We start from the raw sequence: 12440 nt of genomic DNA, 5'->3' as shown, positions 1-12440 counted from the left end.
TCTCCTGCCAGCTCCTCCCCCAAATCCTACTGCCTCATGAATAGGGGTCTATACCTAGGAACCCTTGTAGCTCCTCTCTTCTCTTAGAGATTTGGAGAATGATAATTACTCCTCTTCATTTTCTGAATTTAAACTCTAATGAAAAGAGCCACAGAAAGGAGGTAGACAGGGCAAAAAATATCAGCTTTATTACTGATAAGGCTAGTGTGGCAACTTGGCTTGACCCCTGGCCACAATCAAGCACACCAATACTTTCCCCCCAGACTGACGTTTAAGGATGACCTGCCTAAGGGAACGTTCAGGTTTGTAGAGCAGATACACTCATCCAAGAAGTGTTGACCTTCACTGGAGGGCCAGAGAAAGAAAGAAAAATAGGCCTCCAAACTGGCCTCCTGATGCCAGCATGGGCCTTGGGCCTTGACTCCAGGAATACAGGCCACGTGGAGGAGTGGGCAAGGGCAGAGGACCCAGGTGGTACTGGGCCCCACGAGCTTGGCCTCCTCTCCCAACCTCACCAATCAGAGAAGTCAGTCACCTCTTTTCCCTTGGGAAGTAGGGTCTTGAAAAGTGGAGTTGGTATTCCTCTAAAGAGAGGAGAGAAGTTTCCTACCATATGGGTCCCGACGGGAATGCTGAGGTAAGGAGAGAATGCCGTCCAACTTTCCCCTGGCCACACTAACTCCAAGACCCTAAAAGCTGTGACCTAGAGGCTTCTGGGAAACATGATTTCAATGGAACTTGTCTAAACTGTTAAGAGCTGAGCCAGAGGGAGCATTTTAACTAACTAATTATTATTTTAAATAAATTGTAGCCTAGGAGTGTGGTGGAATATTTAAGAAGAGATTCCTAGGTTTTGTTAGGGGGCAGTGGGAAGGACACAGCCATTGGCATTCCTTCCTCCCCAGGGCCATAATTAGGAGGTCAAATATCATACTAAATTTACATTTTAACTTTACATAAAGCTGCTTAAGCATTTTTTTAGATAAAAGGGATTTTTTTACTTCATTCACAACAGAGTTTAGTTACATAGAGATATATAAAACGGAAATGTATTAATGACATGTGAAATCCTAAACTAGAATGAATAAATAAAGACTTGGCATACTGCTTCTGAAAAGTGGCCAACTCTAAGTCTAGGAGCAGTTTCATTTGATAGATGGATGTTAAAAGCCCTTTGAGGGGCAATGACAAGAACTGGGCAAGTTAACGGGTTGCTCCCTCAGCCTCAATCATTAGCTTCCCTGTGAGGCTGCTCTCGATTCCCCAGCAGAGAGAGGCCCCTTTCTCTGTACATCCTCAGTCTTCTCTGGCATGGCACCAATCTCTGCCTCCACCACTTGCCTGGGTGCCCCTTAAGGAGAGGGACCATACCTATTCTTATCTGTGTGTCCTGGGTGCTGGCACAATGCCTGGCATACAGTAGGCACTCAATCAATATTTAGTGAGTTCAACTTAGTTTGAAAAGCAGATAATTAAGAAGTGTAATAGAGCTGTCTCCAAATATTTGAAAGACTGTTGGAGGAAGACGGTACTGACTTTAATTTATGTTACTTTAGCAGAGAGGACCCAAACCCAATAAGTCCAAGTTACTAGGAAACATATTAAGGTATAAAATGAAGAAGAGCAAAATAACAACTTCATTAGCCAACAAGGAAGAGCCCCCCTGCCACCACGGAGGCTTTGACCCTGAGGAGAGATAGAAGATGAACTAGATTTCTCCTCTCCAAGATATTCACAATGAGGTAAGTGCCATCAAAATGGTACAAAGTGATGTTTGAGTTCAAAAGAGGAGTCTGGTTTTAGTTAAGATGATTTGAAAAGGTTTCTGGAAGATGCTGACTGTAAGTTGAGCCTTGAGGAAAGCACAGGGCTTCAGCAGGCAGTGAAAGGGGGCACGGAGGCAGGCAACGACAAGTGGTCAGGAGGGAGCACAGAACATGTGGCTGAAGGCGAGTCTGAGACAAGACTGTGGCCAACGTCAGACTCTAGGCTGGGGACATTGGCCTTCATTCTGTAAACAACATGGAACTCAGGGTTTTTCCTCAGAGAATGACACGGTGATGGCGTATTTTAGCAAGACTGTATGGTGTAAATGTCGAATTTAGTGGAAAGTATGGAAATGAACATTTACGAAATACTAATCCTCTGCCAGATGCTTTTCCTATATGTTATCTCATTTCATCCGCAAAACAAACCTACAGGGTAGGCAGCACTACCTCAATTTTACAGGTGAGAAAATGGAGGCTCAGAAGTTGGCAACTAAGTTGTGGGACAAGGATTTCCACCAAGGGCTAAATCACTGCCAAACTACTGCCATTGCACCAAGGGCCTCCATGGCACTCAGGGAATGGAAATGGGCCACAAAGAATAGTGCAAAGGAAATATTGGCAGATGTTGACAATTGATGGAAAGGTGCGAGTGAAACTGTAAAAGTGAAAAATGACTCAGAAGTGACTGACAGACTGATGTGCTGAGGAAGTCAAGAAAAGAAGCTAATTTCACTGGGGGAAGGGAAAGGATAGAAGCTGACATTTATCAGGTACCAACAGTAAGCCAAGTGTTTAGCACATATGCAATAAACATAAAGCATATTTACAAAGTATGTGGAGAAAAGACAAGTCTAGTTGAAGGCATGTTCCAGGTGCCAGAAAGGTGGACATGTTTAGTGAACAACTAAAAACATGAGCTGGAGCTCAGAAAAGGCCGTTCCATTCAGAGGTGCCAGACTTATCTGTTCAGAGATAACTATCATTATGAGGGCGGGTGTTGCTGACAAGGGATCACTGTGGGAGATCAAAATTGGCCACCCTGAAATATATCTCTTTACCTTGATTATTTTCTCTGACAGACATTTGACCTCCCTCACTAACTGCATGAAGGAATTTAACTCGGTATGGACAGATTGGCAGGGTCCTCGCTAAGCCCATTCTTATCAAAGTTCTGTTTACCAAATATTTACGTTTGTAAAGGTATCTCCCTCTGTGTACTGTGAAGAGGGGGGAATGGCCTTATCTCTGGAAACTCTTATCAGGACAGAAGGAGAGGACTTAAAACTGCATACTCTTGATTACTGTCTCCCTCTCCACTACCCCCAATACCCTCCTTTGTCTTTATCTAAATCTATTTAAGGTGAAAAATCGCTGCCCTGTGTTGAGAAACTCATTTTCTCTGGTTTCTCTCATGTATACATATTACTAAACTTTGTTTGATTTTCTCCTGCTAACCTGTCTTTTAATTATTTGGCCAGCCATGAGAACTTTAAGGGAAAGGGTGGAGGGGGATTCTCCCTCTTCCCCAACATCACGTTTATAGGGAAAAAGAAAAGAGAGTTGGAGCGCACATTTACAGGTAGAGCAAAGAAAACAGAAAAGGCACAGAGAAAAGGAAAAATCATGAGTGTGCTGTCACAGAAGACAAGAGATGCGAGTTTCAGGAAAGATGGAGAGAGGTTAATCCCAGTGAGGTCAGGAAGAGGAGGTTCAAGGAGAGGCCACAGGAGGAGCAGCCAGGAGTAAGCAGGTCTCCCAGAAAGCAGCTTCCATGAGACGGCGGGAACAGAAACCAGACTTAGGAGGTGAAGTGAGTTGGGGCTGAGCTATGGAAGTAATAAATAAGGATTATATTTTTTGCTACATGAGTCCCAAGCTTTGTCTGTTGTCTCAGAGTATAAGAAAAGATAAGAGCCTCAGCCAAAGAGGTTCATTTTCCTATTTCTTTAGGAAATATTCCTTGAACAGAATCAGCCTCATCTTTTCTGCCATCCCAAGATCAAACTCCCTTCGTTACCATGATGAGATGTCTTTGTGGGGCGTATCTTAACCTATCAGGTCAAAGCTGCTGGAAGATCAAGAATGTGTCAAGTTACTTATTATTTGGGAGATAGTGCTCCATGATAATTAAAAACCCAGGCTTCAGAGGCACAGAGATTTGAGTTGGACTCTTTGGTCCGAGAACTACGTGACCCTGGGCAAGGTACTTAAACTCTCTAAGCAAGCGCCAGGAACTGCAAAGGAGGTAAGAGCCAGTGATAAACTGAGCACACATGAAAGAAAATGTAGGATGCGCTCATTCTGTGCCGGGCATGGTTCTTGGCATGTTACACACCTTAACACATTGAATTCTCACAACAATCCTACAAGGCAGGTCTTTCTTTACAGATGGTGAAGCTGAGGTATAGAGAGGATAACTGTGCCTAAGGTTATAGAACTTTGATTCAGACTGACTCTGTGGTTGATCATCTGGACCTAATGCTGTTGTCAACACTTGGGTAGTAGAAGTGACTCCCTTTGTACCTTCTTTATCTGTCTTCCTCCAAACGAACATCTACATGAATGTAAATGAATGTTCGTGAGTAAGCCTGTGAGTGCCTTGCAGGTTAAGTCCTCAGGCCTACTTCTTTATCCCTGGTGGCCTTGCCTAGGATCCTTTTCATTTTTCCCACAGGTCCCAGGAAGAGAAAAGAGTGGGGATTAGTCTGAAGACGGTAGACTAAGCCTCCACCATTTACGTAATTGCATGACTCTAAGCTGGTTTCAACTAGGCTCTCTGGACCTAGTTCATTGTATGCAAAATTAGGGTGGCAATGATGCCCTTTAAGGGTGGCTGGGAAGATGAAAAGAGATAATGTTTAAACAACATCTACCACTGATACAGTATAGATGCTCCGAAATGTGAGCTCTCACCTTCTCCCTCTCTGCCTCTTCCTCCTGCCTCTTCAAGGAGGTTTGAAGGTCAAATGAGACCTTAACCTTCCATCGGAGCTCTATGAACTGAAAAGTGTTACCTGAACCGTAATTACCCCCTTTCCACCCTGTTTTGGCGACCAGCACCTTCCTTCCTCAGGAATGTAGATGGGTAGATTGAAGATGTCCTTGTCCTCTTCGCTGCTGAAAACTCAGACACAGAATTCTTTTGGTTTTAATATTTTTCATTTTAAAGGTGTCAGTCATTAAAAGGAAAACAGCTAATTTATCCCACTAATTAGTTTAGGTGTCTGACTTCTCCCTAAGATTATGAGCAACTCCAAGGCAGGGATGAGATTTATTTTATTGAGTAAAATACCTAGTTAAGTACAGTACCTAGTACTTAGCAGGTACTTAACAACTGGTTGTTTATTTAATGAACAATAGCGTTGGGCAGGTTCTAATGGTCACTAACGTGGGGATGGGGCTTGCCTCTTTCACAGCCACATCTTGGACATCCTTCATCTTTTGATGGCTCCCATGAGTAAGGTGAGTGTATTTTCCAAACCCCAAATCAAGACACACAGTATGAGACATGATCTAACAGGAAAGTGTATTTGAAATCAGGAGACTTCCAGAATGCCAGGGAAGACAGCAGCTTTACATAGGCCCTCACTCTCCAATTATTTTATACTTGGGGATAAAATGCAAGTCATTACCCACCTATCCTAAAAGCCCAAGTTTGGTTAGAATGAATAGGTACGTCCACTAGAGCAGCATTCATTTTATGGCCCCCCGCTCCCCCTATCTCCTGGGGCTGTCTTCATTAAGTCCTCCCCAGAATCATTCTCCCATGGGCTTTAAGGCCATCACCAGGCCCCTGTACAGTGTGAACAGCTGAAGAATTCAGGCTTGCCAGGCTCCTCCTGACCCCCACCCACAGGCAGGCATCATCCACAGTGAGGTGCAGGGGTGCTGCCCTGGGCCCAAAGGTGTGCCTGATTGTGCATTGTGGGGGCTGCCTGGCCCTACTCTCCAGCTCTCTGATCTGGGCCAGTTCTCTAAGTCAGCTCTCCAGTACCCAGAAGGAGCTGGGGCCCTAATTCCAACTCGTCTGCTGGGGATGCCCTCTCACTCTATCTCAGGGGCTCTCTGTGTCTGATCTGGGCTGGTTTTCCCTGGTGCCTGGTACTCTCGCTTCAATCCCATCCCCCAGGCCCTGTACACGTAGTGCATCTCAGCCATCCAAGTAGTAGGGGTAACAAGGAGCCTCTGGAGGATAGAGACCCCTTCCCCCAATCTCTGGGTCGGGCTACTTTTGATGCCACTTCTCACCTGTCCTCAACCCGGCTGCCCACCCCGACCCCACCCTACCCCGGACAGAGAGAGGAAATTCCTCCTCACTTACACCTGCTTCTCCTTCTTAATTGTTTCCCCAGGAGAGCTTCTAAGTCCAATAGGAGGGGTCTCTCCATTTACTTCAGGAACAGCATTTTTCTTTGATTTATGACTTGTTCCAAGGGCCAGAAGCTTGCTTGACAAGTTCCCTTTCTCTGAAGCTTGCACACCTCTATAAGAATATCCCAGAAGAGCTACAGAGAGGGAGGCTCTGGAAGTTGCTTTAGAAATTACCTAAATTTCCATGGTAATCAAGCACTGTGGAGTCACCGCCACATTCTGGGTCTGTTTCCACTGAAAAGGCTGTTGGAGAAATCTGTTCTTTCTCAACAGACACCCTAGTAATGGAGATGGTCTTCAAGCCACCCTGCCCTCTCTCTCTTCTCCTCCCTGCCATTCCCTCATCCCACTCTTGCCACTCAAGACCATGGCATGGAAGCAAGGGACCCTAATTTAGTGCAGTGGTGTTGTATTTCCACCCCAAGAAAGACAGGGTCTTGTTACCATGGCAGGAGGAGACCTTAGGGTATCAGGGGCCCAGCGTGAGTCTGGACTATATTCACTCAATAATTCAGACGTGTCTGAGCATGGCTGTGTTGGAGGGATCAGGTCATCCAGGAAGGCACCAGGATGTGGAGAAATCATTCATCCTGAATGAGACTCCAAACCATCCACCCCACACTCAGCCTAGACACAGAACCAAAACCACACCTCACTGTCTATAGTAACCTAACTTTGCTATTTCCTTGCCTCCTTTATACTCCTGGGACTGTCCTGCCCATGTAAGCAGTTTGACTGTTCATTAAAGAACTTCCCAAAAGATACATCAACTCTTCCATTGAAAGCATCAACGGTGTGTGCTCAAAGATTTTTTGAATCCTGCACCTCAAAATCCTCATCTTGCTGTTTCCACCAATCCTGGGCGTTATCGGTATTCTCACCCAATCTTAACCAAATATCTGCATTGAAATAATGGCCTTAAACCAAACTTTCCTCTCTCAGTCAATTCTGACCGTACCTTCCCCACTCTGAGACCCTGCCAGTTTTGCAAGGTGGTGTTCTCTCTTATCGCAGTAAGCAATAAACTCAGCTTTGTCTTATTAGCAGGTTGAGTTGGCAATGTTTGGGGAGCCAGCTTTTCACTCAAGGAAAGGAGAACACATGTTTTATGTGATTACTCAATCAAAGACTAGGGGTAATTTTAAGCACAGCAGACTTGGCCTGAGTTAGGGAGAAGGAGAGCTGCACGCAGAATAAAGGAAAGATCTGATTTCTCAAGATCTCTGGGAGCCCCTACAGCAAACAGCTATGGTGTCTGGGGATCAGGGAGCTAGAGCGTGGACAATGCTGGAGGCAGAGCTGGCCTCGTGGGCCAATGCAGTTGTGTGCTTGCTTTAATGCTCTGTTGCCTCTGTCTTGAAATTCTTAATAATGTTTGAATAAGAGGTCCCCCACAAATTATGTAGTTGGATCTGGTTGGAGGGGAGAAATGCCCCCAGGTAGGGGGGACTGCAACACCTTCAGGGGGCACATGCCAGTCCCCCTACCCTGACCTGGCCACCCAGGCATAGATACCACGCCCCCACTCGCTGGAACTGGGCATGGCAGGTTGTAAAAGTCCCAGCTGTAGGTACCACAGAAGGAAGCCAGACCCCTGATAAAAGTCACACAATATCACATGATTGCCCAAATGATCGCCCAGGGGAGAAGTCCAGAGCATTCTATGAAATGGATAGAAGGCAGGGCAGAACGAGGATTGATGCCCCTTCAATCAATCAAACCCTTACGATGGCCTCCAAGACCCTACATGGTCTGCCTACCTTTGTGGTATATCTCCACGTCACTCCACTCCTGTCACAATCGTACTCTTGCTCAATTTCTTCAGAGTCAACAGGCTCAGTCCCATCCCAGGGGCCTTACACTTGCTGTTCTTTTCGCAAGGACTGATCCTATCCCACATCTTCCTATTGTTACTACCTCCCTTCATTCAAGCATTTGTTCAAATGCTACCACCTCTGAGAGGCCTTCCGTGTCCACCACTGCCCCTTCATCTGCACTGATGCCCCCCATCACTATCTCCCTCCCAGCTTTATTTTTCTCCATAGTTCTTATCACCTGACATCGTGTCAGATATTTATGGTACTTGCTTTTTGTCTGTCTCTCCAACTAGAATGTAAGCTTCATGAGGACTTGATCCTATTCCGCACTATATCCCAAGTGCTTAAACAGTGTCTGGTCCATAATATGAATTAATATAATTTGAATGAATGAGTAGGGTGGTGATTAGCCAGATAGATGTTATCTGTTCAAGAGAATTCATCTTTATCAACCCACAGCATGTGTGTCTTTGCATGGTGTTAGTAGTAATAGTATGGGGCTGCTCAAAGCAGTATCACTGAAGGTGATTATTAAAAAAAGAAGCATCTCAGTAGCTAAAATAATATCTAAAAATTTATTAAGAACAATGCCAGGCATTGTCCTAAGGTCTTCACATGGCTTAACTCTGTAATTCTCACAACTATGCTTCGGGTGGGTACTATTAAATAATTAGCCCTCTTTTACAGAGGAGAAAGTTAAAACAATACACGAAAGGCAGTTATGTAACTTTCCCAATGTCACACAGCTAGTCCAAGGCTCCTGATCCTGGACTAGTTCTCCATGGTAAAACTACGGTTTTATGAATCTACTTCTTGAACAAGGACTTTAACCCCCACTTAGTGGGCAGGGAATGGAAGGTGGCTCACGGGCAAGTGTAGGCAGGGACATCTAAGAGACGAGGGTTGGTTCTTCCCAAAGATGCCTTCACCAACCACCCTCCTTTCTGTCTCCTCCCAGGGTCTGTTCTGTCGTAGGATTTCTCTCTGGAACCTCAATGACAAAGCCTCCCCCTGCTCCAGAAAATATGTAGCACTTTGGTTTTCTTGAATGTTTGGGCAGGCAGGTTATACAAGGCATTCATTGACCAGATTGGGTTTACAGGGCCAAGGCTGCTTCCTGGTGTCTTCTGAAGCACAAATCTGTAATGGAGGCAGGTCCCATTGGGTGGCAAGAGTGTAACTCCTTTGGGGTCTGTTCCAACTCTAAGGTGAAAATGAAGCCCCCCTGCCGCCTGGGTTGCTGGAGTGATTAATCCTGGCCACTCGTTCCACATTAGGCAAGTGTGGATGTTATTTCCTAATCCTCCTAACAATGTGTCTCCTCCCCTAAATGTCTTTGTTTTGAATGTAATTGTCAAACACTAATAAATATTCAAAAATGCACCTTCCAAAGGGCAAGACATGTTCCAGGGTATGAAGTAGTTTATGAATCTCTGCTTTGGATTCTGAAAGAAAGGTTGCAAGACAAAAATGAGAAGAGTTGTGATGTTCTAGTGAACTACAAAGAGCCGTTTAGCAGGGTAAGTCGATGGGTTTTATGCCCTTGGTGGGTCGTGACAGATTATGGACACTTCTCTGCCTACTAGAATGGACTTCACTTAGGGTGCACATATAATAGTAACAGCCACCATTTTTTGAGGGTTTCTTATAAGCGTTGCATCATGGTAAGTCATTGGCTTACTGAATTTATTCTCCCTCCCCAGAATATATAATTTACATGGTCTCCCTTCTCTTTGCCCTGAGTCATGAAGTTTGAGTCATAGTGCCTTCTGGACTAACAGATACACAGACCTAGCCATGTTTCTAAGTAGTGTTGAAGCTGGGAATGAAAGTGGGGAGAGGCTGATGGGGAAACCTGGATGTTGTTCTACTTCATAGTAGTCTCTAAAATCACTTTGCTCCCTAAAAGAATAGTCCTCCAGGCAAGACACCTATGCCTGGGACTTTTCATTTTAGGCTTCTAAGTTTTCAGAATTGCTGGGCTTTTATCAATGTCTTTGTCTATCAGAAGAGGGGTACCTGGGGGTTCACTGCACAGCTGAGCTGCTCTCTGATGAGCTTGGAGGAGGGGGAGCCATTGGCATCACTGGTTTGCAAATCACTGCAATCACTCGAACCTGATAGCTTGAGCTTCTTTAGGGCATTCTCTTCATGCTCCCTGACTGACTGAGAAGGTAGAAAAGGTTACACCGACCACAGGTGGTGAGAAAGGATCCTTAATGATTGCCTTTTCCTATTACCACTCGTGCCCTCAATTCTGGCCACCATCTCCTCCATATGCCCCTTTGTGCTTTGAGAAGGGAGGAACAGAGAAGGAATGGAGTGAGATTCTGGGAACACTGGTACCTGCTTAGAAGCACAGAATTGGAGCCATGCTATTGTGGGAAGACGTGTGGGTGGCACAGGGGGTCATGGAGATCTTCAACATGGGGTGCTGAAAGCAGAGGCAGCAGTCTGGGTGGCAAGAGTCCAGGCTGGGTCATGGGCTGGGCTCTGGCTCCAGTTCTGCCACTCACTAGCTGGGTGGACTAGGACAAATGACATAACTACTCTTATCTGGAAACACAAGAATATCAAACTGGATGGTCTCTAGGTCTCTTCCATTTCTAACATTCTAGGAGGTCAAATTAAAGACAGAAAGCTATTCACAAATTCATGTATAATTCATACGCTACTTCCAAAAGGAATTTGAGACATTTTATATCAGAAGTACATAAACCCTAGGACTGCTCAGATAAACATAAAAAAAGGATAAGGAATCCCATGGAAGGGGAGAAGATCAAACCAGGAACAGAAGATAAGATAGGGCACTTTCCTGACGGATTGCTGCTCTACCGAGACAAAATAAAACACTTTCTCTCTGTTGCACATAATTCACTTTAGCAATGCATGCAATCAGCAGATATTGAGAGTGCGACACTGTTCCCAACACAGGGATTCCTTGGAGAACAAGGCAGATAAGGTTCTGGAGCTTATGGGGCTTCCCTCTAAGTGGAGGAGAGAGAAAATGAACAAATAGAGAATGTTAAAAATACTGCAGACACGTAGTACCCAGATCTTGGTTTCTAATACCATTCTCCAATAAAAGGAACCAGCTCTTCTTAGAGAAATGGCTGATTCTAGGACTGCGGCAGGAAATATACAGGATGAGCACTTTGTAGAGCCAAAAACTAACAAAGTGCTCAAAAAAACAAAAACTACCAACAAAAAACAAACAAAACTCCACATTGGTAGGAGTATGTCAAAGGGGCACGGAAGCCAACTGAAAGAGCTACCAACGGCCAATGCCGGAAAAACTAGAGCAACAAAATAAATACAGTATTGGATTATAACCCAAAGGAAAAAATAGATACCCATGAGTCCACATTGATAACAAATAATTGAATAAATCAATAAATGGGGAAGAAGAGTCAAGTATCCCGTGTAGAGGAATTCCAAATAACTTACGTAGATACTCCATCCTAAAGGAGAGGGAGCCTCACTCCTCATCCCTCATGTGTGGGCTATGTCTAGTGACTTCCTTCCAAAGAGGAAGGGACAGAAACAAGGAAAAAACAGTAACTTTCCAGCAGAGAAACCTGATACACACTACTGCAACCAGGTGATCAGGGCAACTTCAGCAGGGTGATAGGATGTACCCTTGACATGATCTGATGTAAATGCCACTTCACCTGTGTGACCCTCCTCCCCCAAACCCATAATCCATCTACTCATGAGAAAAACAACAGACCAGTTCCAATAGAGGGAAGCCTACAATATGGATGACCAGTTCTCCTCAAAACTGTTGAGGTCATCAAAAAACAGGAAAGTCTGAGAAACTGTCACAGCCAAGAGGAGCCCAAAAAGACAGGACAACTAGATGTAATGTGGTATCCTGGATGGGACCCTGGAACAGAAAAAGGACATCAGGTAAAAACTAAGAGAATCTGAATAAACTATGGACATTAGTTGACAATAATATACCAATATTTATTCATTAATTGTAACAAATGTACCGGACTAATATATTAATAATAGGGGAAACTGTAGGCAGGGGCAGAGGGTAGTATGGAAACTCTCTGTACTATCTGTTCAATTTCTTTCTCTCCTGCTGGCCTTGAATAAGCAGGCTTCCACGAGTCCTACAGCTGCAAGGAAATGAATTCTGCCAACAACATCGTGATCTTGGAAGAGGACCTCAGCCCCAGATGAGACCCCCAGCTCCAGCTGACACCTTGTTTTGTGAGACCCTGAGCAGAGAACACAGTTAAGTTGTGCCTGGAATTCCGATCCATGCAAACTGCGAGATAATAAATGTTTAAGCTGCTAGAAAAATCAACCCAAAACAAAACATAATAACAACAACAAATATTTCAAAAAGTAGTGAGTGTGCTGTAGAAAATTAAATTAATTAAAATGTGGAGTGACTGGATGGCCTTATTAAACTGGGTGGTCAAGGAAGCCCTCTCTGAGGGGGTGACTTTTAAGTTGGAATCTGAATCCG

General features: G+C 44.7%; 1 protein-coding gene across 2 annotated transcripts in view; it reads right to left on the bottom strand.

The window, feature by feature from the left end:
• TMEM178B (transmembrane protein 178B) overlaps positions 1–12440 on the bottom strand; it is a 347203-nt gene that overhangs the window by 22699 nt on the left and 312064 nt on the right. Inside the window, exon 4 of one of the 2 annotated variants that reach the window (XM_058531560.1) lies at positions 11955–12186. The exons of the other annotated variant lie outside the window; for it this stretch is intronic. Coding sequence (XP_058387543.1) covers positions 12029–12186 — 158 coding nt within the window. The 3' untranslated portion in view covers positions 11955–12028. Of the gene's footprint in view, positions 1–11954; positions 12187–12440 lie in introns of those variants that run through there. 2 annotated transcript variants of the gene reach the window in all.

Source organism: Diceros bicornis, chromosome 3, assembly GCF_020826845.1.
Source record: "Diceros bicornis minor isolate mBicDic1 chromosome 3, mDicBic1.mat.cur, whole genome shotgun sequence".
Classification (NCBI taxonomy): domain Eukaryota; kingdom Metazoa; phylum Chordata; class Mammalia; order Perissodactyla; family Rhinocerotidae; genus Diceros; species Diceros bicornis.
The sequence above is the reverse complement of the archived record's forward strand: the minus strand, read 5'-3'. Positions and strand labels throughout refer to the sequence as shown.